General features: G+C 47.2%; 1 protein-coding gene across 3 annotated transcripts in view; it reads left to right on the top strand.

The window, feature by feature from the left end:
- The window catches only part of PLPP7 (phospholipid phosphatase 7 (inactive)), a 292,964-nt gene that overhangs the window by 179,207 nt on the left and 88,325 nt on the right, over window positions 1-25,432 (top strand). The window contains exon 1 of one of the 3 annotated variants that reach the window (XM_078646206.1): window positions 4,656-5,351. The exons of the other annotated variants lie outside the window; for them this stretch is intronic. Coding sequence (XP_078502332.1) covers window positions 4,898-5,351 — 454 coding nt within the window. The 5' untranslated portion in view covers window positions 4,656-4,897. Of the gene's footprint in view, window positions 1-4,655; window positions 5,352-25,432 lie in introns of those variants that run through there. 3 annotated transcript variants of the gene reach the window in all.

The following is a 25,432-nucleotide window of genomic DNA, read 5'->3' as shown; positions in this document are numbered from 1 at the left end:
GCATTCCTATGGGCGGGCAGGCCTAGCTCAGCACATGCACTCAGAGTGCGCACGCACTTTCCACTGGGACACAGTGAAAGTGCGCAGAATCCCAAAATCACCATCTCCAGGTCACCATTTCAAGCAAAAAGTCTAGGGGTGAACCTGCCCTAAGGGCCAAAGTCCAACAGTTATTAAAATGAAAACAAAAATAAAAGGCATTGTTATTTGCAATTGTAATAGCTCCAACTTTCCTACTGCGAGACCTATTGGCAACCAACGCCAGTGCTTGTTATACTTCTATGCCAGTCTTAATTTGTTTTGCGGTAATATCTTGCATCTGACAGCTGTCTTGATACCTCTGCTTCATATTTTTCACAGGGTGAAAGGACTATGCCTCCGCCCTTCTCTGCGGGCTTAAATATCAGGTTTTTGTTTTCAGCAAGTTGATCTAAAGCTTTTTTTTTCTTGCATAGGCAGATTCCATTTTGTGAAATTTTTTGTTGTTGTCCAGAATGTCAAGGTCCCGCAATACATTTTTTTCGAATGATAGAAGTTCCACAGGCATGTTTGTGTTATTTGGAAAAAACGTTGAGGGGTTCTTCACGCCTGAGAAATTACGTATAAACGTATTTTCGTTTTCTTGGAAGTAACGTTTTAGACGCATTTTTCTGAAAAGTTGTATGATTTCAAGTTTCGTCTGACTCAAGTCAGGTTTCACCGTAGAGATAAACGAAAGGCCTTTTTCTAAAACTCTAATTTCGCTGGGAGATAACCTGTGATCTTGTTTTTTCTCACCAACGGTAGACGTTCCTCCTTGTCGTTATTTCCCCTTGATATTGATTGGATTGACGGTTGAACCAACGATTTCCTTGTGGACGACCCCTGAGTCTCCCTCGTCCTCTGTCTAAAAAAGGGACCGGTTGGTAAAATTGGCGTGATTGATTGCTGTTATTGCTTGTGGAGGGTTATGTATCACTAGAACTTTCTGATGTTGATGATGCGTCAGGGAAGGTAAGAAATTGTCTCCTACTTCATCCTCCGTAGGTTCTTAATACGCCAGTATTTTGAGGTTGTTTATAACAGTCCTTTTCCAAGTACGGATAGCACTTTCTTTCTGAAAAGCTGAAGATATCCCTTTGTAGTTTTTGTTTTTTGATGTCTTCTGTGTTTTTTTTGAAGATCTCGTTTTCCTTTTCTAAGTTCGTTAACAGTGTTCGGGCATTCTCAACTGCTGTATTGTTCAGCAATGCCTCCTCCAGTTCTTTGATAAGTTCTAGCTCCTTTTAACTTAATCTTTCAGCCGTTTTTATTGAATGGAACATCCAGTCCCTGGAGCATTTTGTACCTATGTGGCTGAACCCATCCAAGTATTCTGGTTCATCTGTAAAAATTACTGGAACATTTTTGACTTGGAGTCCAACTGGGATTGTGCCTGCTTTTAAATGTTTAAATAGGACTTCACCGTGAAGAGCCGTTTGAATTTGTTTTTTCTTAAGTCGTGTAATTTTTTCCAGGTCAGATTGTTGGCCTGAATTATTCGGGATGATTAATCGTAGTGCGGTCGCGCAACACATATGTACGCTCAGTAGGTGCAGGTATTGGCGAAGCAGGATGGGACCCCTGTTTCTGTTGCTGTTTCCCCAGTTTTTTATTCTTACTCTAATTTTGTTTCTGAACTTTCTGGCGTTCATCTTTATCAGAATTCGCTGACTGAGTTTGCTGCTGTGTTTGTTTTTTGTTCAAAAGTAGTGTGCCGGCAAGGGATTTTATTTAAGAATTTTTGATCATGAGCCAACGTAGGAAATGAAACAATTAATTACCCACACAAATGTAAATTGAAGGCTGAATATGAATTGGTGTTTTAAGAACAAAAACTATATTGTTACCACACTAACAATATGTGTAAATTCTATCAATAAATGCAAAGAAATACAAAAAAATACAAAGAACCAGGGTTTTGAATCAAAGTCTAATTCTGCCGGATTTTTATCTATCTTCTTTGATTTTCATTTATTCTGCTGATTTGAAATCATTGTACAAACATTGTTTTGCAGTTTTGACTTATTCTTGGAGATTTACAGTAGGAGTATATAGTATGCTTCTCGTTTGTCCCCAATGCATTTTCAAGTACCCTTTTTATTCATAGTAAAGAAAATAATAATTCTTTTGATTCAAAACCCTGGTTCTTTGTATTTTTTTGTATTTCTTTGCATTTATTGATTGAATTTATACATATTGTTAGTGTGGTAACAATATAGTTTTTGTTCTTAAAACACCAATTCATATTCACCCTTCAATTTACATTTGTGTGGGTAATTAATTGTTTCATTTCCTACGTTGGCTCATGATCAAAAATTCTTAAATAAAATCCCTTGCCGGCACACTACTTTTGAACATATTCCTGGCCCAAGCCCGCAAGGGTTCATTGGGTTGCTCACCCTCTATAGAAATATTTTCGCGTTTGTTTTTTAGCAAAAGGCTTAACACCCAAACTATTACTGCCAATGGTCTTATAAGCCGCCGTAATAATTTTCGGTAACTGATGGGGCTTCTCTGCGTCGGGGATATCGCGCTAAGCATTAGACACCTGAAAGCTTACCGCATCTCCCTTAACATTAGCAAGGACGAGATCGGAAACTACGTCAAACACTCCCACGAGTCTCATTCCCAACTCAACAGCCACCTCTGGCTCATGCTCATCCTGAACGTGCTTAATGACGGAGGGTAGGACAGTCATAGACGGTGTGCCGAAGCACCTTGTGTAGACCACCGAAAAAATCATACCCCATGTGGTACAGTCAGTCACTTCTGACACTAAGTCTTTCTGCAAACTTATGGTAAGGATACTGTGTTTCTCCACAGAAGTGGTAAAGGAAATACTGCCTCCAGTTGGACAAATTTCTCGGCAAGCCAGAAAGGCATCTCATCCTTATCCTGGGGGTGCTTGCCCATAACCGCATTAACCATAATGGGACTGAGTTTCATCCCATTCGGCCCAACTAAATGTGCGCACCTCCAGGTGTTTTTTTTCAATATTTTTGTCATTTCCATTATAAGAACACGATATTGTGGTGATGAATAATTTTGGCACATTAGTTTTGTCAAGGATATTGTGTCACTAATCTGGTCCCCAGTGTTTGGCTTACCATGTAGAACTGTCTCCAGGGCAACCCTTCACTTGTGGTTCCATCGCCAGTACATGGCTTCTCGCAGTGCTGCTTTTACTTGAAGCAGAAGAGAATGCACGCCCTGAGACAGTATGACAAGAAAAGGCCTTCATGAAAAGCCATGTTTTGAGGACAGACCCACATGTTCAGGTGTGCACTAAAGATAGTACTGCAAGTAGAGCCATGCATTAAGAGCAGACCCACAAGTGAAGTTATGCATTAGCAGGGCTGCAGGTAAAGATGTGCACAGTAGGAGATTAACACGGGAGACCGAATACAAATAATCTATACTTTGGAGACGCCATCTTAAGTGAAGGCGTGCATTGGAAATAGTACTAGGTAAAAAGATACACAAGCCAAGGCAGAACCACAGCTGAAGGCTTGCACTGAAGCCTGTGTTTCAAGAACAGCTATGCACTGGGGCCAGACCCAAAATTGCAGACATGAACTGGAAATATAACCAGATTAAAACCTTGCACTGAGAACAGAGCCACAAACTAAGCCTCGCTTTTGGAACAATATGTTTTTCTCAGCATTACAAGAAAAGCCATGCACTGTGGACAGAATCAAAAGTGAGGGTTGTGATAGTATTACAATAACCGTGCAGCACCGCAAGGGAAAACATGAACTGGCACATGCTACACCTGGCACTGGACCAGCCTTTGGTCGGGACTGCAGATCCAGAGCAGTAGTGCAGAACGAGGGCAAGAATCAGGAATACTGCACAGTGCAGTATATGTATTCCTGATTCTTGTACTCGTGCTCCGCTACTGCTCTGCAGCCTGCACTGCTGCCAAGTAGACCCGTGTTATGTAGGACGCCTTTAACAATTATGGCTTTTTACATAATAAGTCTAATAATATTAGGTTAAAATCCCAACTAGTTACATTAAATTCAAAATGACGTGTTGCACAGTGACGCCGGTTAAAAGACTGGACCTGGTTAAAAGAATTGCACGCGTAATTGCCCATTTGACAGCTGTGGAACTTGTATTCCCATGCAGATTCTACCGTGAAATGGCACGCCTGCTAGTAAGGGCGGGGGTCTGCACAGGACTGGCCCCCGGTTATGGTCTGCTCTGCATGTTGTTGGCGAAGGGGGTGGGCGCTCGAGTGAGAACGGTCCTTCCAAAAGAGCTGCAGTTGGCACATGTGATGTAACCAGAGTCGGGAGCGGCTGTGTGCTGACCTCACTCAACCGGCCCTCCTCGCTGTCTTGGGACACACGACACTTGATTTAGATCCCAGAAGGGGGCCGGCAGCAGCTGCAGGGGACGGGATTAAGAGGGACGGGAAGGAGGCCTGCTTTGAAACTACAATCCCCGTCATCCGTCACTCATGCCCATCGGGACTGAGCCAGAGACGAGGTTTAAATAACCCAGAGCCGAGCCCACCAAACCTCCTCATCCTGCACGGCTCTACCTTTGCGCGGTGACCATTGGCTATGTGGCAGTCCTGTCAGAGCCTGATTGGTTGACGGCGGGGCCAGCCACAGTTTCCTCAAGCTTGGTGGGAGAGGAACGTAAACAGCATGGACATACCTTTCACTCTATATTTATCTGCTCGAGTCTGTTGCAAGCAGCAGGAGCTGGGGCTGCAGCAGGCATTCCAGATATATGAAGGCTCAAAAAGAAATATATTTCAGCGTCGCTTGTTTAACTGTAAAGGAAATACTTTAAAGAAAATAGATATAGCATTTCTCTGTTATTATTTTTTTAACGCAGCAGGTTTGGGACGGCACAGCTTGCCATGCCTGCCCCTCAGAGCAGATCTCGAGCCAGGGACCGGAACAATGTCCTGAACAGACCAGAGTTTATGTCTTTGAACCAGCCCTTGCGAGGGAACCCAGAGAACCGGGGTTCGAGCAGGAAGCAGAGCGCGCAGTTTTCTCAGTTCGCATCGCCCAATGAGGGCACCAGCAAAGACCGCCGGCAGTCCCAGCAGCTGCCCGAGGAGGACTGCATACAACTGAACCCTTCCTTCAAGGGCATCGCCTTGAACTCCATGTTGGCCATCGACATCTGCATGTCCAAGAGGATAGGGGTGTGCGCCAGCAGTGCTTCATCTTGGGGCAGTGCCCGCTCTATGGTCAAACTCCTCGGGGTCACTGGGCACGGAATCCCCTGGCTGGGGGGTGTCATCATCTGCCTGTGGAGGAGCAGCACGCTGGCTGGGCAGGAGGTGCTCCTGAACCTCTTCATGGGTAAGTTGGCTTCCTTCTCTGCTGAGTGCTGATGATTCAGCCCTAGGGGGCCATGCTTCTGGTTGGCAAGAGATTCCGTTTCACTTGTGACACCTGTTTTCCAGTTCTGGGCTTCACTTTAGCTTTCATTCTACTCTGGTACTTTGGTGCAGTTGGGATAGGTGAAACAAACCAGGACAACTCCAAAACGTAACTGGGTTTTTAAAAGAATCAAAGGACAGAAAACTTGTTGACATGCTCAGATTAATTTAACTGGGAGCACTTAGCTTATTGGAAATAACCTATTTGGCAGATCACAATCTACGCCTATAAAGATTCTGAGAGTTCAGTTTCTTCTCCTGAGTGTAATGTTGGTCATGAGACTGGAACGGAGAAAGCGCAATTTAGGCCTGTAAATATTCTGAGAGTTCAGCCTTTCTCTCCTGAATGTGTGAGGTTGGAATCCACCTTCTCGAAGTATGAAATTGGAGCCACCCTCTTCTGAATGTGAGATTGGAACCATCCTTCTTCCAGTATGAACTTGGCATCCTCAAGCTTGAGGTTCTGTTCTGAACATGGAAAGCTTCTGTCAGGGTTGTGAGTTTGGATATCTCTTCTCTTAACTGTGAGATAGGAGTGCTTCTGTCTTGTGATTGTTAATATTGGAGTCATCCTTTTTTTAGCTTAAACTGTATGAAGTGTGACATTAAAAATTCTGTCTTTACCATATTGCATAACTTGTGCCGCTAAATGTGAGGAATTATTGTACCGTAAGAGCAGTTTTCTGGCCCTTCATGGGAGAGTTCAGGAGTGGCATCTGGTCTTCAGTATGAGAAACTCCTTTTTAGGTCGAGCTGGAGAGCATCCGTAGGATGCGTCCAGTCTCGAGAACTTTAGTGATCAGTCTGGGGGGAATGACGGACAAAAAGGTGTTACGAGCCTGGATTTGGGTGCGCGAACGCGCACGCCCAGCCCGGCGCCGTGCACGTCCCCTGCCACAGATTCCCTGAACACAGACATACACACATGCACATGCAGGCAGGAAGGCACACACGCGCGCACCCCTCCTACTTTCCCCGACTCACCGGCACCCCCCCTCCCCCGCCGCCGCACACACACAGGAGCGCACCTGCACGCACGCACACACACATACAGAGACCACCGCCATACAAGCCCCCCCCACCACCACCCCCCCGCTCGCTCTCACCGCTCCCGGTTTCCTTCCCGCTCTGGCTCCACAACCGGACTCCATAACCCAATCAGAGGCCGATCACCCTGCGCAAGATAGCGGCCGGGACAAAGGACGACAGACGAGAACGTTGCGAAGCAGTGCGCGTGCGCAGCTAAAGGTCACGCCTACTAACATGCCGCCCTCCGGTTGCGTAAGCGCTATGTGACGGACTACGGTTTGCTTCTTCCAGTGCTGTTTGTGACCAGCGGCGTGGTCTTCCTCACTTAGCCTGCCCTGCTGTTTTACACAGCTGAAGTAAAGTTCTGATGTCGGTCAAAGACACACACAGTAAGAGACTGGACAGGACTCGGCTGTGTAGTCAAGCGATTAGCCGCCCAACGCTTTTTGAAATAATTACAGCGCCTGCTGTAGTGTCTCACTCAGTCTGAGGCTTGCCTAATCAATGCCCGGAAGTGCTGCTCTCGAGTCAGCAAGTTTAGTACTGATTGTTGGGTGTTGATTCTGAATTATAAATTAAGCAGCTGAGAGCTTAGCTGTGTGCCTCTAGCTGCAGTGCCTGTGGGGCTGGGAAGGTAGGGTGCGCTGGCGGACAGACGGTATCGGATCGGAACAGGCAGAGCTGACATGAGCAGGACTGGGCCCTGTGGGGTTGGGCCGCTTCTGCACCTGGCCGCTTCAGGCCCTCTCACTGCTGGCCGCAAAGATTGAAATTACCCCATCTCACTACCCGGCTACTCGTGCAGCATGATGATGGCAAACTACTAGGGGTGCCGGCGCCGCACCTGCCACCGCGTTTCCCAGCAGCACTGGGTACAGAGGCCAGCAGAGAGGTGAGCGGACACTGGGGACGGTACAGTAGAGAGAGTCAGTGACTGCCACTCTAACCATCAGGAGACGCTGGCTGAGGGGAGGAGAAGGGCAGGGAGTGTTTAGGTTGTTGTAACTTGTGTAAAGTCCTCTGAGGCCTGTGGCGAAATCGGGACAGCAAAAGGCACACCAATTGCTTGACAATAACTGTCTCGCGCTGGAACCCCGGTGGCTTATTACGTCATACTAGGGACCTAAACTATTCTGTTATGAACTACCATGCAATGTTTTTCTCCACCCCATATCTACACGAGTGGATGCTGTTCGTGTAGGTCCAAATTCAGTGCTTGTGCGTGTTTTCGTCCTTATTTTTGGGTTTACTTTAGCCACGTAGTGTCTTTATGTACAACTAGCACCTCGGACACTAGGGTCAAAGCACTCCAAATGGAAAGTTAAGTGCGGAGGAAAAACACATGTCAGGTGGCATTTTCGGCCGTGTGTCTTCTGAAGAAGCAGCACTGTGCAAAGGGTCCTCGTCATTCCAGGAGACCGTTACTCAGACGGCAATTTTCTAAAAATCAGTCACAAAGAGGCTCCAAACCGATGTTTTAATTACCACTACTTTACGCACCAAGGTGGACAATCTACAACTGACTCTTCAGTAACATATATTTTTAATCATCTTCACTGAAAACCCATCCACCACACGTGAACTATAAATCTTTACACTAAGCATTGAACAGACTGTAATATGTGCAGTATCACTAACCCTATATTTGATTTAACCCTAGACATCGTCCTATAATGTACCTTATAGTACTACTCTACACACCTTGTACCTCTGTGTCTGGTTGCTTAGTGCGCTGCATGTGTTGCTGACGTTCTTTCTAGGTGCCTGCCCCTATCGAACCAGGCAGGGTGCAGGATCCTGAATGATTTTGATTTTGTTGTGGGGCACCACAGGATAGTCAAGCAAGAGCATACCTTTAACATGGTTCTCATGCTCCTGGCCCCCCACCTCCCCCAGACAACAGAATGACTGTCTTTCACTGACGTCCGCCCTTATATTATGATGTTCACACCCAAAGAGCTGAGAGGTCCCATGTACATACCACTTACAGGCTACCAGATTTCCTATATGGATAAAAGTTAGACTTAGCCCAGACTTGATCACCTTGGATTGTGGCTTTATTTTGCGCGCAAGAATGTGTCACTCTTAGTCGTTAAAATGTCACTCATAATTACATTGAAATTATGAAAATGTCACACATAGCAATTTGAAACCTTGGCAGCTATGCAGCCCTGCCTCAGTATATGAACTCATATCGGTTCTTCTCAGCTTTCCTAAGCACGCGAGAGTTCTCTGTACATGACATGCCTGAGGGGTCCAGAATTGTCAAGGATGGAGGGCAACAATTGATGGATGTTAAATTCTTGAGCAAACCTTTCTTAACCACAGGGCCCATCTTGGGTGACATGCCATTGCATTGTTTTTTAGCTTGTATATGCGCTAACAGAAATTAGTCTTTTGCCTGGGTGAAGACGAGTTTGCATATGGTATGCCCCCTGCTGTGCTGAAAAGACGAGCAAGAACATGGAATGGAATGTTAGCCAGAGGCATTCCTGATGGCTCCAACATACACATCAATCACTTTTTTTTGTACTTCCGCTAAATGTGGTAATGTAAGTAAGTATTAAGCACGCTCTTGAAGCCACCATTGGAAAGCCTACTGAGCTCACAAAAATATGACTTCTGTGAAAATAACTATACTGAATTCGTGTTGAAGCTCTAACGCAGCCTTGCAAACAGCACTGATCAATCGATAATGTGATTGATTAGCAGAACGACTTGCTTACCTCAGAGAACAGGCAGTTAAGACGCATTCGTTCCCCAGTTGGGAAGCCCTGCGGCAGCAGACTGAAACACGGGGCATGACGTCACGAAAAAACGTAGAACAAAGATAACTGTTAGACCCATACAACCAGCGCCGTCTTAACGCATGGGCACGCTGGGCAGCTGCCCGGGGCCCCACGAGCATAGGGGCCCCATTCAGACAAGAATTTAACACAGAATTTCCATGAAACATTTGTATTCCTGTGAGTGATTTTGTACGCAGGGCCCAGTGCACTGCTTTGCTCAGGGGCCTACAGTGATGTTTAGACGGCCCTGCATATAACCTGCATTTCACTCATACACGGAAGAAAAATAATCCTTTATTAGGGCTCGCTGGTACTGCATCCGAAGGATGCGTCCAGCTGGGAGCCTTTTAGTTACCTGACTCGGGGGAATGAGGGACAAAAGGGTGTTACGAGCTTGGATTTGGGTGCGCGAACGCGCACGCCCAGCGCCGTGCACATCCCCTGCCACAGATTCCCTGAACACAGACATACACACATGCACACGCAAGCAGGAAGGCACACACACACGCGCGCACCCCCCCTACTTCCCCTGACTCACCGCCCCCCCCCCCCCCCCCCGCCGCACACACACAGGAGCGCACCTGCACGCACACACACATACAGAGACCACCGCCATACAAGCCCCCCGCCCCCCCCCCCGCTCACTCTCACCGCTCCCGGTTTCCTTCCCGCTCTGGCTCCACAACCGGACTCCAGAACCCAATCAGAGGCCGATCACCCTGCACAAGATAGCGGCCGGGACAAAGGACGACAGACGAGAACGTTGCGAAGCAGTGCGCGTGCGCAGCTAAAGGTCACGCCTACTAACATGCCGTCCTCCGGTTGCGTCCGCCACCGCCATACAAGCCCCCCCCCCCCCCCCCCCGCTCGCTCTCACCGCTCCCGGTTTCCTTCCCGCTCTGGCTCCACAACCGGACTTCAGAACCCCAGAACCCAATCAGAGGCCGATCACCCTGCGCAAGATAGCGCCCGGGACAAAGAACGACAGACGAGAACGTTGCGAAGCAGTGCGCGTGCGCAGCTTAAGGTCACGCCTACTAACATGCCGCCCTCCGGTTGCGTAAGCGCTATGTGACGGACTACGGTTTGCCACGATCGATTCCCCAATGAGTTCGTTTCTCATCTTGTAATGGTCTTCCTACACGTAGCTAGTTCCAAACACTATGCTTATTTTGCAACAATTATTTTAGAATATCTGAAATGCAGCTTTTTTGGCTGCTCTAAAAGGAAAGTTTAGGCGGTACTAGGGAAGATAACTAACAACTCGCTTAGCCCCTACCAGCACAAACACTACGTACACATATTTTGTCACGGGACATTAAGCGCATGCATTTTACCAGCACCCTGCAACACTGGGGATTTACAGGAATCCAAACACCAGCGTAAAGTACTCGAACAACAATGACGTCTGTCTTATAAATGTCACAACATTTTTTTAATATTTCACTTCTGTTCTTGGATTTTCGTGAAAATACAACACATATTGCATTACAAAAACTAAAGGTGTCACATTTGTGAAAGCTAAAACTATTGGCATTGTAAATGACAAAGCTATTAATTTAGCTATTTTCAAAACCAACACATAAATAAAAAAAATGTCATTTACAATACCAATAGCTCAAACTTTCCTAATGCGAGACCTATTGCATTGCAAATGCTTGTTGATTTGAGGCGGTCACCTGATCCTAGCTATGAGACTGTTGCACACGTCACAGTGTTTAAATGATGTACAATCATTGTCCTGGAATCTTACGTTCAATCCAAACCTCTCCCAAACTATAACAGAAATGTTTTGGCCCATATCTCACTTGCCACCAAGCTCTTCCCAACTTATAATTAGCTATTTAGGAGAGTGGTTTTGACAGGAGAGCTTTGGTGTACTCCTACATCTAAGAGTTTGTTCTTTTAGTTTGTCTGAGGAAAGTGTTTTGATCCTTTAGAGGGTAGACCCGCAGTGTTGATCAGCTTGGCACATAACAACCAATATCCGGTCCTGGAAGTGATCACACTTTCAGCAGACCACCTTGCACCGCATCCACGTTTTCTTCACTCTGCTGACTTTCTCATACCGATATACACATTCAGTGAAAACAACTTCTTTTTCTTTTCACTGCACAATGACTCCTCAGTCTTACTCCCACATTGCTGTGCACCCATCGTTGACCCATATTAACACGCGTCACATCTTCTTTACCCATGATGCCTTATGTGTCCCCTATGTTTACACACCTATTTGATTTCCACCAGCGTGCTTCCTTACATGTCCTCTAAGCACATGCATGATTGTCCACTCTTGAGCTCCCTTTAGCATACCTTTGTGCTCCACCCCATTAGATTGTGCCCTTCCATGCTGCCTAGTGTGCCATCCTGCAGCCCGTCCTCTGCATTTGACCGATCTTCTCATTCTCCGCAGGATTGCAAGTTCTCTCATGCTGTTCACACACAGCACTTAACCACTTTCCCATTCAACTGCTGTCTTTTGAGTGCATCTTCTGTCCATTTCCAGCACAAGACAGATGTTCTATTTCCTGCTGCCTTATATGCTCTCCTGCTCAATCCCCCGCCATTAAGTGTCCCATTCCTGGTCAAATGGGCCCTTCGCCCTTCTGTCACAGGTCCCTTTTTTGCCCTCTTTAGTTTCCAATTACGTTTCCCCTCCTGTTATCCACTCTAAAATATGGCCCATGCAGTCAGGCCACTCTGGCCATGAAGCTCCCTTTTAACAAGACAAAACAAATCAGGGCCTTTCCAGGGCTTTCCGACCGACAGTCAGATTCCCCTAGACCGTGTCGGAACCCAACGTAATCGGTCAGTTGGAATTGTTCCTGACTGATTTCGATACTCGCGGACGAAAGGGGAACCGTTCCTTCATTCCGAATCGGTTCTGAACGGCATTTGGAGAATCTGAGTCAGTCAGAGCTGATTCATACAGCTCTACGGACAGCGTTTTCGACCGACCGATTACGATGTAGGATTCCAGCAGCCTTTCCGACTCGTTCTGTCCGACACGAAAAGGCTGTCAGAAACTGACTTTGGGTGCTCATAGCAGCCGCCCCAATCATCCTTAGGGCCTCCGGTTTGGGGTCAAGGGGGTACCCAGGGGACCGCCCTGTATACCATGTACAGTGTGACAGGCACCATAGGGTGCCTGCGACAGGGTGCAATGTTTTCCGCAGACACCCATTTTCCCTATAGGAGCCTGTGTTGTTGGTTGGAACACAGGCTCCCATTGAAGTCAATAGAAGTCCTTCCGAACAGTGTTCAAAAGCATAATAATCGGTCAGGGGGAACCGAATGCGACAAGGAATCGGGCAGTTTAGTTTTTGACCGACATCATAATCAGGCCCTTAGTTTGACAGCTTTGAAGTAACCGGTCCGCAGATTTATTGATCTACACACACAATTAAAACACTCAGGCAGACAAATATCATACTTTCATGATCAATGAGTCAAACTCAGCAAGTTCAGGTTATTCCAATCCATTTGGTCTATTTTCTTTTCCAAGTCCACAAATTTGAGGCCATTCTTGGGCCTTCTAAGGTACTGCCCCCATCACAGATATTTATGGCTTAACTTACAAATAGATTGCTTGTTTATGGTGGCCATCCTCTGGTCAGCTTGGGCTGCAAGTGCAAAGTCTGCCTTAGTAGCTGGCCCTGTGATCTTGCATTCCAAGGCCTGCAGAGTCTGAAGGTGTCCTCACTCTGCCATTATTTGTGACCAGTTGGACAGTATTTCATAGCATTTCATTCTTTTCTGCCACACTCCCAATGTGTTTGTGCTCCTGTATAACTTCCCTTATACGTTGCTCCTTTGGATTGACCTAATTGCAGCCCACCATTTCAAGGGTGCCCCTTATCTTCGTGAGATACTTTGCATAACTGCATCAGACAAGTGAACCCCATCTTCTTCGTTAAAAATCTGTGACTTTTAAATTAATTAATTGAGTATATTGAAGCCCATGTTCCTGTAGTATTTTGGCGGGTAACATTCACTTTCGTGTTGAACTTCTTCACAGCACCATGCAATATTCCTCTCCTCAAATTAAACCTGTGGATGATTTCCGACGATAACACCTTTACTGAAAACAGTCTTGCTTCTTCCGTCAAATAGTCCTTTATATCAACTAATAGTTATCCTCTTCTAGGAGTTTCAAGTTGATGCACTCCCAATGGATGTTGACATCTGGCCTTGTTTGTTTGGTTACTTGCCTGCTTCTTCAACGTTGGCACCACCTGTGACCATCATGCTTGGTGTGCCCATCCATATAAATTTGGTGGCAGCAGAAGGGAAGCCAGTCCTTCCTTGCCCATTCGTCTCCCATTGATGGGTTTATGCCACTTGTGAGTGACCAATGAACCGTTTTTTTGTCTGCTGTCTGCTTTGCCTGTCAAGATAATGTGTCTCTATAAAGCACATTGGTTTTCATATGACCTTAAAGACACTGACTTCCGTCTGCCCACATTTATGATGTCTGTCCTTTTTGTACAATCTGGTCTGTGTAGCTGAAGTTTCAGTGCCTATCATGAAAGAATTGGCATCTCATTGTAATGGGGTTACTCTGATACCTTGCACATGATTACAGCAAACAGGAGTCTGCTAAGGAGTGTGCAAAAATAGCCAAGGGACCATGTAGGCCTCCAGGAGGCATAACGTAGAGGCCTCATGAGCTACCACGTAGTCCAGTTGGGTCAGTTAACCCGTCCCCTTCTTGATGCATTTTGACATTATAACCCGTAAGAACCCTAATCTGTCCCCCATCTGTACGTTCTTTCCTCAAGTAGTAGTCTCCTTCCATTGTTTTTATGGTGCCACCAGCGCAGATACTGCAAAAAATGCTATGCTGAAGACTATCCTAAACAGTATAACTTCAAATGCCGAGTGCCATTCTTTGTCAGTGGCTGCCATCATGACTGCTAGCTTGTCAAATTCTATGAGGTAGGTGCTTGTTGTTTTTCTTTGCTGCCTCTATTCATCCCCTTTAATTGTAATTGTAATTGTATTTATCCAGTATTTGGGTGTCTTTCATAGATTCACATGCCTGAATCATTCCCGTCGTCGAGACGGGAGTCTCCGGTATATAAAAAAGTAATGTCCTATAGACATTGGCAGTGTCCGTGTCTTTTTTGATAGTATTTAAGGCCTCATCAATCTTTTCTCCAAAGAGATGCTGGCCGTCATAGGGCATATCAAGAATCTTCGTTTGCATCTCCTGGCGGAAAGAGGTGGCTTTGAGCCAGCCTTGTCTTCTGAGTACAGCAGCACCTGCCAGTTGCCTGAAACCGGTCATGGCGACATCCATTGCGGAGTCAATGAGCTCAGAGGCAGATGTCTGGCCTTCCAAGAGAAGCGAATGAGCCTCCTCTTTTACATCCTCTGGCAGGTTAGATAGGTAAGGTGCAATATCTGCCCAAAGTTGCCGATTGTAGCGGCCCAGAAGTGCGATGGAATTTGCCACCTTTACTGTCATTGCTGACGTGGTGGAGAAACGCTTGCCAATAGTATCCAGTTTTCTGCCTTCCTTGTCAGGCAATGCTGGGCTACGTGAATTTTTCTGTGCTGCCTGGGTCACCACAGAATCTGCCTTGGGGTGACATGTGAGGCATGCTGGCGCCGATGAAGTCACCTTGTATTTCTTGTCGCGTCTGGGTACTACTACTGGGATTGAAGCTGGTGTTTGCATCAGTAATTTCCCTTGCTTCCATATAAAGTCAATGATGGGAATTGACCTGGTTGTCTTTTTAGTTGGTTCCTTGAAGTCGTACAGGAAGCACTCGGTTTCCTGAGATTCCATAGTCATACGGAATCGTTTGGCTGCTCGCTCTACAAGGTTATGGAATCCACCGATGTCTGCGGGTGGTGATTCTGAGGACTGTGGTTCCGGGGAGGCCGGAGAAGGAGCGATATAGTCTTGATCTACATCTGGGTCAGACTCGTCTCCACGGACCTCGCCCTCTTCCTGGTCTCCTTCCTCGTCATCAGACGATTGGATTTCTTGCACTGGCTCTTGTTCCGCACTAAGCGCCAGTGGTGGCGGCTTGTGTCGGGTCAATGGAGTGGGTGCGTGCGTGTACAGATGTAGGTGTAGGCGTAGTGGGTTGGGGACAGGAAGATCCTTGTCAGACACTGAGGTTTTGCCCTCTGAGGACTTCTTGAGAGTCTTCTTAGGAGGGGTGTCTGAGGGGCTAGGGGAAGTAACCCTTGGCCTCTTCAAAGAAAAGTGTGAAGCACCAGATACACTCTCACTGTCTTCTGACACCGGGTCGTCTGTCCTCTTCTTCAGCCTGTCCAGCCAGAGCAGCAGGCGTCCTTCTCTGTCTATCAGGGTCTTATTTGAGAAGGTCCTACATATTTTCCAGTCCTTGGGTAGGTGGTGAGGGTAGAGGCAATATAAGCAGGTTTCGTGCTTGTCCTCTACATGGAGCCTTTTCTTTCCACACGAGGAACAGGCTCTGAAGAGACCCTTTTTCTGTGAATCAGCCATAATGTACTAAGTTTGGTAAATTCGTTTTTTGAAGAAAATCCTGAGGAGAACTCAGGTGGAGACTCCCTAGCACAACGTGCAGTAGAAAATCTGAGAGACTTAGGCTCCTGACAGGAAGGTTCTAGAAGGAGGTAGTAGCTGATTGGTTGGCTTCTTTACTTTGGTCCTTTTTACAAAAGGACATAGATAGGCCACTAAGGTGGGACCCTTGGGCCTACTCTAGTTTGGTCCTTTTTACAAAAGGACGTGGATAGGCCACTAAGGTGGGATCCTTAGGCCTATTCTTTTCTATGTATGTCTATAGGACATTACTTTTTTATATACCGGAGGCTCCCGTCTCAACGACGGGGAATGATTCAGGCATGTGAATCTATGAAAGACACAAATACTGGATAACTGCAGTTACAGATAAGTAACGCATTTCTTATATAGCGCTTACTACCCCTGATGAGGGGCTGAAGCGATTTATGGTGAATAGCACGCTACTCCGGGAATCAAAGTTTGTGTTTAATCAAGCTGTTATTGTGAGTAATTGAAATTAGTCACCTGTTCTCAAGAAAAAACTGCATACATTTACTCCATTTACTTTGTAATAGAGTATGTGAATACTAGATGTGCTCATTAGTGTTATGTGGTTTCAGGTGAATGGTTGGGTGAGATAGATAGGCTGGCAGAGATCAGTTAATGTTAGATTTCAGGGAAAGGGTTTGAAAAAGAAATGTTGTGATCTAAAAAATGAGGTGTCAGCCAATTGCAGAATTACAATAAGAGAGATTAAGGTAGACATACAAGGGACCGAGAGGAGGCTATACTGAGAAATAGAAGGCATGAGGGAGGATGGAAGGTAAGAAGAAGACCACAGAAGAAAGAAAGGAGAGGAATCAAGCGTGAGCAGGTAAAGGCCAACTTTTCATGCTCGGTTTTGAAGTTTAGTGGAAGAAGGTTTTGTGAGATAGCAAGCAATGTGGATGTAAGCTGTGGAATGATACATTATACAAAATGCTCCATATCCGGGGCAGATAACTTAGCATGCGAGTCTTTGTGTACACATCATTGAAACATTGAGAGCCTGAGCCCAGTGTGTGCCAAGCCTGAGGCAGTTCTTTTAAACATAGTCTGGATGATCCCAACCTTACCTTGGTACAGCGCCTGTATGCTGCACAAGGGGAGTTGGCACAGAAAAAACAGAACCGGTCACATTTAAAGATCTTCCCTCACTATTATGTATTACAATTTTTTCCCTTACTACAAATTAGTTATTTGACGCTGGTTGAGAGTGTCTCTGTAATGTGCAATTAAATTGGTACCTTGTTTTGTCACCTAATCCCTTTCTAGATTGTTTCTACGGTACAGCAGAACAACCTCTGATACGAAGGTAGCTACAGCACTCTTCCCAAGTGTATGTTGTGGGTGTATGTGGCCAGTCTAGTATATGCATTGTACTTATGAGTGAAGCAAAGTAATGGAGGCCTGTGGGTTCCCTGGACTTTTCCTGTGCATAAGTTTACTCTTTGGGGTAGTGGTTTGTGGTTCGGACAAACCCTTGGTTAATTTTCACAATATCTAGGCTAGGGCTGCCTAGTGAACCTGTACCTACGCCTGTTTTTTTTCTTTCCCATGAGCTTAACCTTTGAATTACTCCACTGCTGTTTCCCTTTGGGTTTCTTGCGCCAACTTGTTGAACCTGGTCACCTGCGGGGAGATTGCAAGGTACTTTGGTATTGAGAGCCAGTGTATTCTTTATTAGCATGTCCAGTCTCTCTCTGTTAGGCCCCACATATCTTTGGGGTAATGGTGTCATATCCTGGTCTGCTGAACCTTGACCACTGAAACCAAGTTAGGGCATCAGCAACTGTATTGTTAGCCCCGCATCTACATGTCTAACTTTTACTTCAATGTTTGAGAATAGTTGTACATGGGTCGGGTTTCTCACCAACTGTATCCTCCATAGCCATTTCACTGCTCTACTGTTTAATAACTGCACCACTGCTGCGTAGGTAGACCATAGCAGTATTTTCATGCCCCTAAGCGTTGAGCTCCAAATGTGAAATGCAGACACTGTTGAAAGGAGCTGGAGCATGGTGATGTTCTTTGTCAGTCGCCTTGCCTTCAAGGTTGTTGGCCATTTCATGGTTCACTAGGAGACCAACAGCATCCCAAAGCCCTGTCTTCTTGTTGCATCAGTGTACAAAACCTGCTGGTTAGAGGTCAGTCAAGATTGTCTCCGATTGAGGGTGACATTAAAAAGGTCTAAGAACGTCTGTCCATGCTATCAGCTCATGGCACTCCTCTCTGGCCGCAAGCCAGGACGCACTGCCACTTTGCTGCCTGCTTTGCTGCATCTTGCCTGGGAGTGAGGGGACTGGACTTGACTCTCTGCATCCTGCCTCTCTAAAGGTTCTTCAAGGGTTTGATGGACTTGCCTTCTGTTTCTGAAGTCTCATGGTTATCAGAGACTTCACCTGCATCTTGCTACCAGCACTGGGGCTCAACTTCTGAAAATCCTGCTCTGCGAAGTGGTGCCAAATCCAGTCCTGGGCCCTTGGAAATGAGTGTTTGATGCTGCAACCCAAGAAACCAACACATCAACACTAAAGCATTGTTCGGAACTGCTGCATTTCCCTCCAGTATCGACGCATTGCTGCTGGTTGCACCAAAGCCATGGCCACTGCTGACTGCAACAACTTTGACTTCGAGCGCGATCCAGACTTTGCCAACACAGCAACTCTGCATTACCGCTGCTGCACGAGTCTTGGACACCGCATCACCGACGTCTACGATGCACCCTTCTGGCTCGACGCATTCCAGACCCTGTTCAGCTTTAAACCAGCACATCGCCTACAGCCAAGCAGTTCAAAATCAGCCCGATGCACATCGACATTGATGCATGAGTGGGGTTGCCCCAACTTCGTATCTACTCATCGCCTTCGACAGCAGAGCAGCCCCTCCTTTGCTCAACTTATGGTTTGACGCATCCAAGGTACTGTTAGCGGGTCTGCGTCACTCATGTATCTTGGAGGAGAGTGGGGTCTGCAATTCTATGGTCACCACAGATTTTTACCTTTTGCTTCACTGGTTTACGACTTTCCCTGGCTGTGGGCCTGCTAATCAGACCCACAGCCTAGCTGTTCTCTCTCTAAATTAACAACCATGTACCTTAGGTGCATTTACCAATTGGTACTGGGCCACCTTATCAGTCCCTGTACAGTTTACCTTAGGTATCCAGGGCATAGGTGTATCCAGGGCCTACCAGGGGCTGAAGCATGTATTATGCCACCCCTGGCTGGCCATCTAAAATAGACACAACTGGCTGCACGACAGCTGGGGCAAGGTGGTGTAATCACCCTTTGCTATAGATATAGTATACCTATATCTAACCCTAAAATGGACACATATATTCCTATCAGTCACTCCTATGGAAGGCCTTATCAATCCTGAAGGCAGAGTGCTTGGAATTATGTGAGATGGTGCTCTGGCATGAGCTGAGCCCGGTTGCAGCTTGCGGAACCAAGTCCTTATAGCTGTTCCATGATAACACTATACCATATACTCTTAAGTGCATTATAATCCTCGCGGTTAAATGCTAACTCTGGTATAACATTATCAAAACATGTCGAGTATGGTGTCATACGAATTGGAATACTACCCCCTCGCCAATTCTGGCGACGGAGATAGCATTCCACCCTTCTAGAGGGACACGACATGTATGTAACTGAGAACCCCGGTTAAAGTTAACTCGAGCCTTGGCATCATAAAATGGATGCTGCCACCACAGACACAAGTCTGACCTCCTGCTGCTGGGAGTCCTTCCAGCGAGGGAGGCTTGGACAAAGGGTTTCCTGCCTTGGGAGGTGCTAGCACCACCCCAGACAGGATTTTGTGTATTGGGTAGGATAGGCCTGAAAGGAATGAGACATGCCCGGGGCACACAAGGTGTCCTGTGCATACACCGGTTGAAACCAGTTGCTGGGGCATCCCTGCCCCAGCTCTGGCGGGAAACCGGACAAAGGATAGGGGGTGTAGCCACCCCCCTTCCTGGTCCCACCCAGGGGAGGGACCTAGTCAGTAGTGTAGCCCCCTTTAGCAGGATAAAGGTAGGAGCTGGTCCCATTCCAAGTTAGATTAATCCTGAACTACTCTACAAGAAGAAACTCTGGACTTCGACGTTCTGCTCCACAGAAGACTGAAGAAAATCTCCCTTGTGGGCAAGGAGTGTCCACCCTGCAACTGCAGGCACCATCAAGCCTCCAGTGGCTTCACTTTGTCGTCTTCCCTCGAGGATCCAGACTTCAGAGCCCAACGAGACCCGGATTCCCAGACCTCTCCGACCTCAACTCACATCTGCAGCAAAGCTGAGACCCGTGGGTGCGACGAGACACGTGGGACTGGCCATCTTGAACGAACCTGCACTTCGCTTCCAGCACGACTCCCGAGGTAAACTCGACCAAGTGCTTTGGGGACTGAAAAGCCCCAGCCCCGAGCAGCCCCTGCACCGAAGATCAGCCCTCCAGCATCCACGAGATCTGCGTGGGGCCCTTCTGCTTGTTTGCTGCTCGACGCGTTGTCTGGTCACTTGCCGGCTGGCTAGTGGACTCCTAGACGACGAACCTTCGAATCTTTGCTGCTGGTCTGGTTGCTCCAGACTGGCCCTTGCTCCCTTCCAAAAGAGGGGCACCCCGGACTCTCCTAGTCCGCACCAGACGCTTTCTTCACTCACGGCGTGGGTTGCCTTTGCCAAGGCCTGTTGACGCCGATTCCGGATCTGACAGCGAGAGCCTGCGTGGGACAGCTCGTGCCTCCATCCTGGTAGTCGAAGACACCTCCTGGTCCACGTGGCTGCAGAGTCAAGCGTCCACTCTTCACCTGATCGCGACGACGACATCTGGTTCCTTCCTGGTTCCACTCCAGTCACTGGCTAGTGACTTTGAACATTGTCCCCTCTGCTTTCAGGTCCTCTTCTTCACCGATCCACCCTTGGATCGCACCGGACACCTTCCTCCTGGTCGCCTGCAGCATCTTTTCTTTCAGGCTCCGTTGACTTCAACGCGAGAACCCGACACACTTTGGCACCTATGCACCCGTGGGTGAGGTAACGAGAGCATTTCGGTGCTCAAGGGTAGTTTAACTGCCCTAGTGTCCAGTTCCACAGTCGTTTTAGTCCTACCTAGTCAGGATTGTCCGTACTCACCTTTAACTTGAACTGTACTGTCCATAGACGTTGTTACGCATCTCGCGTGTGAGTTCACACTCTGCACACGCGTTCCATGGGCCTCCTATTACTTACTTAGTGTTAGTGTAGCGTGGTCCCAACGATCCTACAGCCTCTGGACAGCTCCATTCCTTCTATCGACTTTCACATTCCACTTACTTAGTATATGGTTTGTCGTGCCCCTAGGGCACCATTGTAATTTTGTGCAACTTATCGTATTTTTCCTAAGAGATTGTTATGTGCTTAGCCCTCTGACCTCATAAAGAGTTCAGAGGTGTTTGTTATCAATAAATATACTGTTTATTTTCATAACAACCTGTGTGGTGTCCTTTCATCTGGTATTCAAGGGGTTATATTGTGGTAAAACAGCTGGCTTCACATGCCAAAAGAGTTTAGCCTAAGACTGCTTTGTCCATGCTACCATTAGGATAGCTGGTCTATAAGGTTGACTTACAACCAATCACCATAAGGGTTGTTTGGATTGATACAAGGTGATCACTAGAACTAGTGAACATCATATATCAGGCCAACTTCTCACATTGGTGTGCAGCGGTTGGGATTTGAGCTTGCTGTTGTTTTTACCACGTATAATCTTGAAATATCATTTAAAAGATCACATAAGGTACTATAGGTACATATAACAAGCTTAGAAATACTCTGAGTTCTACTGAACCAGCTGTTGTAGTAGAAAGGGCGTAGCACACCCTGACTACAACTCTTAGCAAGGGATCAGTAGGAAAACCCATAGTGTAGGTAGGTGCATCACTTACACCTCACTAGAAAGCATGTCTACCCATGGAGAGACTTCAGAGACTCCGCTAGTGGTTAGTGACCCTCCACTGGTCCTTTCCAGATATGCAGCTCTCAGTTTCCAGGAGATGAGACAATTGTGTACCTCCAGGAAATTGAAACAGGGTTCTAACCCTACCACTCCTTTTCTGTTAGGTCTCTTAGAGACATATGATGCCAGAAGGGCTGCTAACACAGATCCCTCTAATCCAGATAGGAGCATGCCCCCCTTAGAAGGTACACCTGGTGATCCAGACTCCAACCTCCCTGAAACAGATAATGTAACTGAGGAAGAAGAGGAAGAGTCCTCTGGGGATGAGGCAGACAAGGGTCCTGTAGTAGTCAGCAGACTCACCAGGACCAACATAGACTTACTTATGGATAGTACTAGGGGACCCCCAGTGCTGTCCATGAGCAGGCCTAACTATGGAGTTAGAAGAGATAGATCACATTCTAGGGGCTCCAATAGATCTGTGCACTCTCATGCATCTGCTCAGAGGAGAATTACTTCCCCTCAGAGGAGAGAGCATGAAGCAAAGATGAGACAGGCTAATCTGAGGATCCAAAGGGAAGAACTTGCTCTTGCCAAAGAAAAGCTTGCCTTTGCTAGAGAGCAACAGTTGAGTGGGATAGTCCCCACTGGTGGCAGCAATATCCCCAGGGATAGAGACAGGAGTTTTGATAACAGAAACCTGAGCAAAATAGTGCCCTCCTATAAGACAGGAGATGATATCCACAAGTGGATAACTGCTTTGGAGAGAGCCTGCAAAGTACAGCAGGTACCCCAGAGTCAGTGGACAGCTATATTGTGGCTCTCCTTTGAAGGTAAAGGAAGAGACAAGCTCCTCACTGTTAGAGATGATGATGCTAATGATTACCAAGTCTTGAAAAATGCTCTGATTGATGGGTTTGGTTTAACCACTGAACAGTACAGGTTAATGTTCAGAGACACCCAGAAAACTCAGGCTCAAGATTGGACTGCCTTTGTTGATTGTGCCACTAAGGCTTTGGAGGGCTGGTTACTGGGAAGTAAAGTTACTGATTACACAGGATTGTATAATCTAATTATGAGAGAGCAAATCTTAAATAATTGTCAGAACCAGTTGTTGCATCAGCACTTGATTGACTCAGATCTGACCTCTCCCCAAGAATTGGGAAAGAAGGCAGACAGATGGGTCAGGACAAGGGTCAAGCAGCAGAACCAGGGTGGTGGCCAGAAGAAAGCAGACCAGAAGGGTAATGAGAATAAGCAAAATGACCAGAAGTCTTCAACAGGGCCCCAACAACCTAAGGAGGGTGGGTCCCAAACTTCCCAAAAGAAGAAGAATGATGGTCCTAAGAAACCATGGTGCCAATACTGTAAAAGTAAGACTCACTGGTTTAGTGAGTGCACCAAGAAAGGCCAAACTCCTACCACTACTGTCCCTAAGACACCTGCACCCCCTAGTACAGTTAGTAGTGGTAGTGTACCTCCCAAGGCTATAGTTGGGTTAACCCTGGGAACTGAGGTGGGTTCTGACCTAGTTAGAATTCCTACTCAGGCAGTTCTTGTTTGTACTGGGGACATGGATATGACCCCTACTGTAAGTCCTAGTACTCTAGGCAAATACAGACAAACACCTTTAATCAATAGAAAGATGGCTCAGGCCTACAGGGACACATGTGCCAGTGTCACTATGGTGACACCAACATTTGTGGACCCTGACTAGATCATGCTAGGTTCAGACTACCTAGTGACCAATGCTAGCAATGTCACTACCAATCACAGTATGGCAGTTGTTAATTTCTCCTGGGGAGGGGTTACTGGCCTCAAAAGGGTTGTAGTTAGTTCAGACCTCCCTGTAGATTGTCTTTTGGGCAATGATTTGGAATCCTCACTGTGGTCAGATGTGGAGTACAGGACTCGTATAGAAATGCTAGGTCTCTCCTCACATGTCCTTGCTGTGACCAGGTCACAGGCCAAAAAATGCCCAGCTGAACTAGTGCTGGATCCTGGAAGAATGGACCAGACACTACCCAAGAGGAAGAGCAGTAGGGGTAAGGCTGAGCCTTCCCCCCTGCCTCAGGTTGAGGATCAGCCCTCTCAGGAGGCTGACCCCAAGACCCCAGAAGGAACTGTCCTAGAAGAGCTTGAACCTGAACAGGTTGAGTTTCTTGAGACAGGGGGACCTTCCAGGGCAGACTTGAGGCAGGCCCAGTTAGACTGTTCCTCCCTTGAACCCCTCAAACAGCAGGCTGCTGCTGAGGCTGCAGGGAATGCTACAGGTGCCCATAAGGTATATTGGGATGATGGACTCCTATACTCTGAGGCAAGAGACCCCAAGCCTGGTGCTACCAGGAGGCTGGTCATCCCCTTGTCTCTTAGAGGTTTCCTTCTCACCTTAGCCCATGAGATTCCCCTTGCAGGTCACTTAGGCCAGAACAAGACTTGGGACAGGCTTGCCCCACACTTTCACTGGCCCCATATGCCTGAGGACACTAAAGAGTTTTGTCGCTCATGTGTCACCTGCCAAGCCAGTGGCAAATCAGGTGGCACCACAAAGGCCCCCCTTATACCTCTGCCTGTGGTGGGGGTTCCCTTTGAAAGAGTGGGGATTGACATTGTTGGACCAATGGACCCCCCAGCAGCATCTGGGCACAGATTTATACTGGTGGTAGTGGATCATGCCACCAGGTATCCAGAAGCTATTCCCCTTAGGACCACTACAGCTCCTGTTGTGGCCAGGGCCCTACTTGGAGTTCTCTCCAGAGTGGGGTTTCCTAAGGAGGTTGTCTCTGACAGAGGTGCAAACTTCATGTCAGGATACTTGACTGCTATGTGGAAGGAGTGTGGTGTAAATTACAAATTTACCACACCCTATCACCCACAGTGCAATGGGCTTGTTGAGAGATTCAACAAGACCCTCAAAGGGATGATAAAAGGGTTACCTGAAAAGCTTAGGCGAAGATAGGACATCCTTTTACCCTGCCTTCTGTTTGCTTACAGAGAGGTCCCACAGAAGGGGGTTGGTTACAGCCCTTTTGAGCTTCTGTTTGGACATCCTGTAAGAGGACCCCTATGTCTTGTGAAGGAAGGATGGGAGTTACCTCTCAAAAAGCCTAAACTTGACATAGTGGACTATGTACTTGGTCTCCGCTCCAGGATGGCAGAGTACATGGAGAAGGCATCCAAAAACCTTGAGGGCAGCCAAGAACTTCAAAAAGCTTGGCATGACCAAAAGGCTGTCCTAACTGTTTACCATGCAGGACAGAAGGTATGGGTGTTGGAGCCAGTGGCCTAAGCAGCTCTCCAAGACAAATGGTCTGGACCCCATACCATCATTGAGCAAAAGGGAGAGGTCACCTACCTGGTGGACCTTGGAACTCCCAGGAGCCCTCACAGAGTACTTTGTGTGAATAGGCTCAAAGCATTTGTTGACAGGGAGGACATGGGCTTGCTCATGGCCACAGATGAGGGGCAGGAGGAAGAGAGTGTCCCTCTGCCAGACCTGCTCACTCAGAACCCTGATGATGGGTCAGTAGATGGTGTAGTCTTTTCTGACAGCCTCTCTGAACATCAACAAGAGGATTGTAAGCAGGTCCTTCAATCCTGCAGACAAATGTTTTCTCTGACCCCCAGTCAGACAAACTGGTGCACCCATGAGGTGGACACTGGAGACAGTCTGCCTATAAAGAGTAAAATCTACAGGCAACCTGACCAC

The sequence above is a fragment of the Lissotriton helveticus genome, chromosome 5_1, assembly GCF_964261635.1.
Source record: "Lissotriton helveticus chromosome 5_1, aLisHel1.1, whole genome shotgun sequence".
In the NCBI taxonomy this organism is placed as follows: domain Eukaryota; kingdom Metazoa; phylum Chordata; class Amphibia; order Caudata; family Salamandridae; genus Lissotriton; species Lissotriton helveticus.
This window is presented reverse-complemented; position numbering and strand designations above follow the sequence as displayed.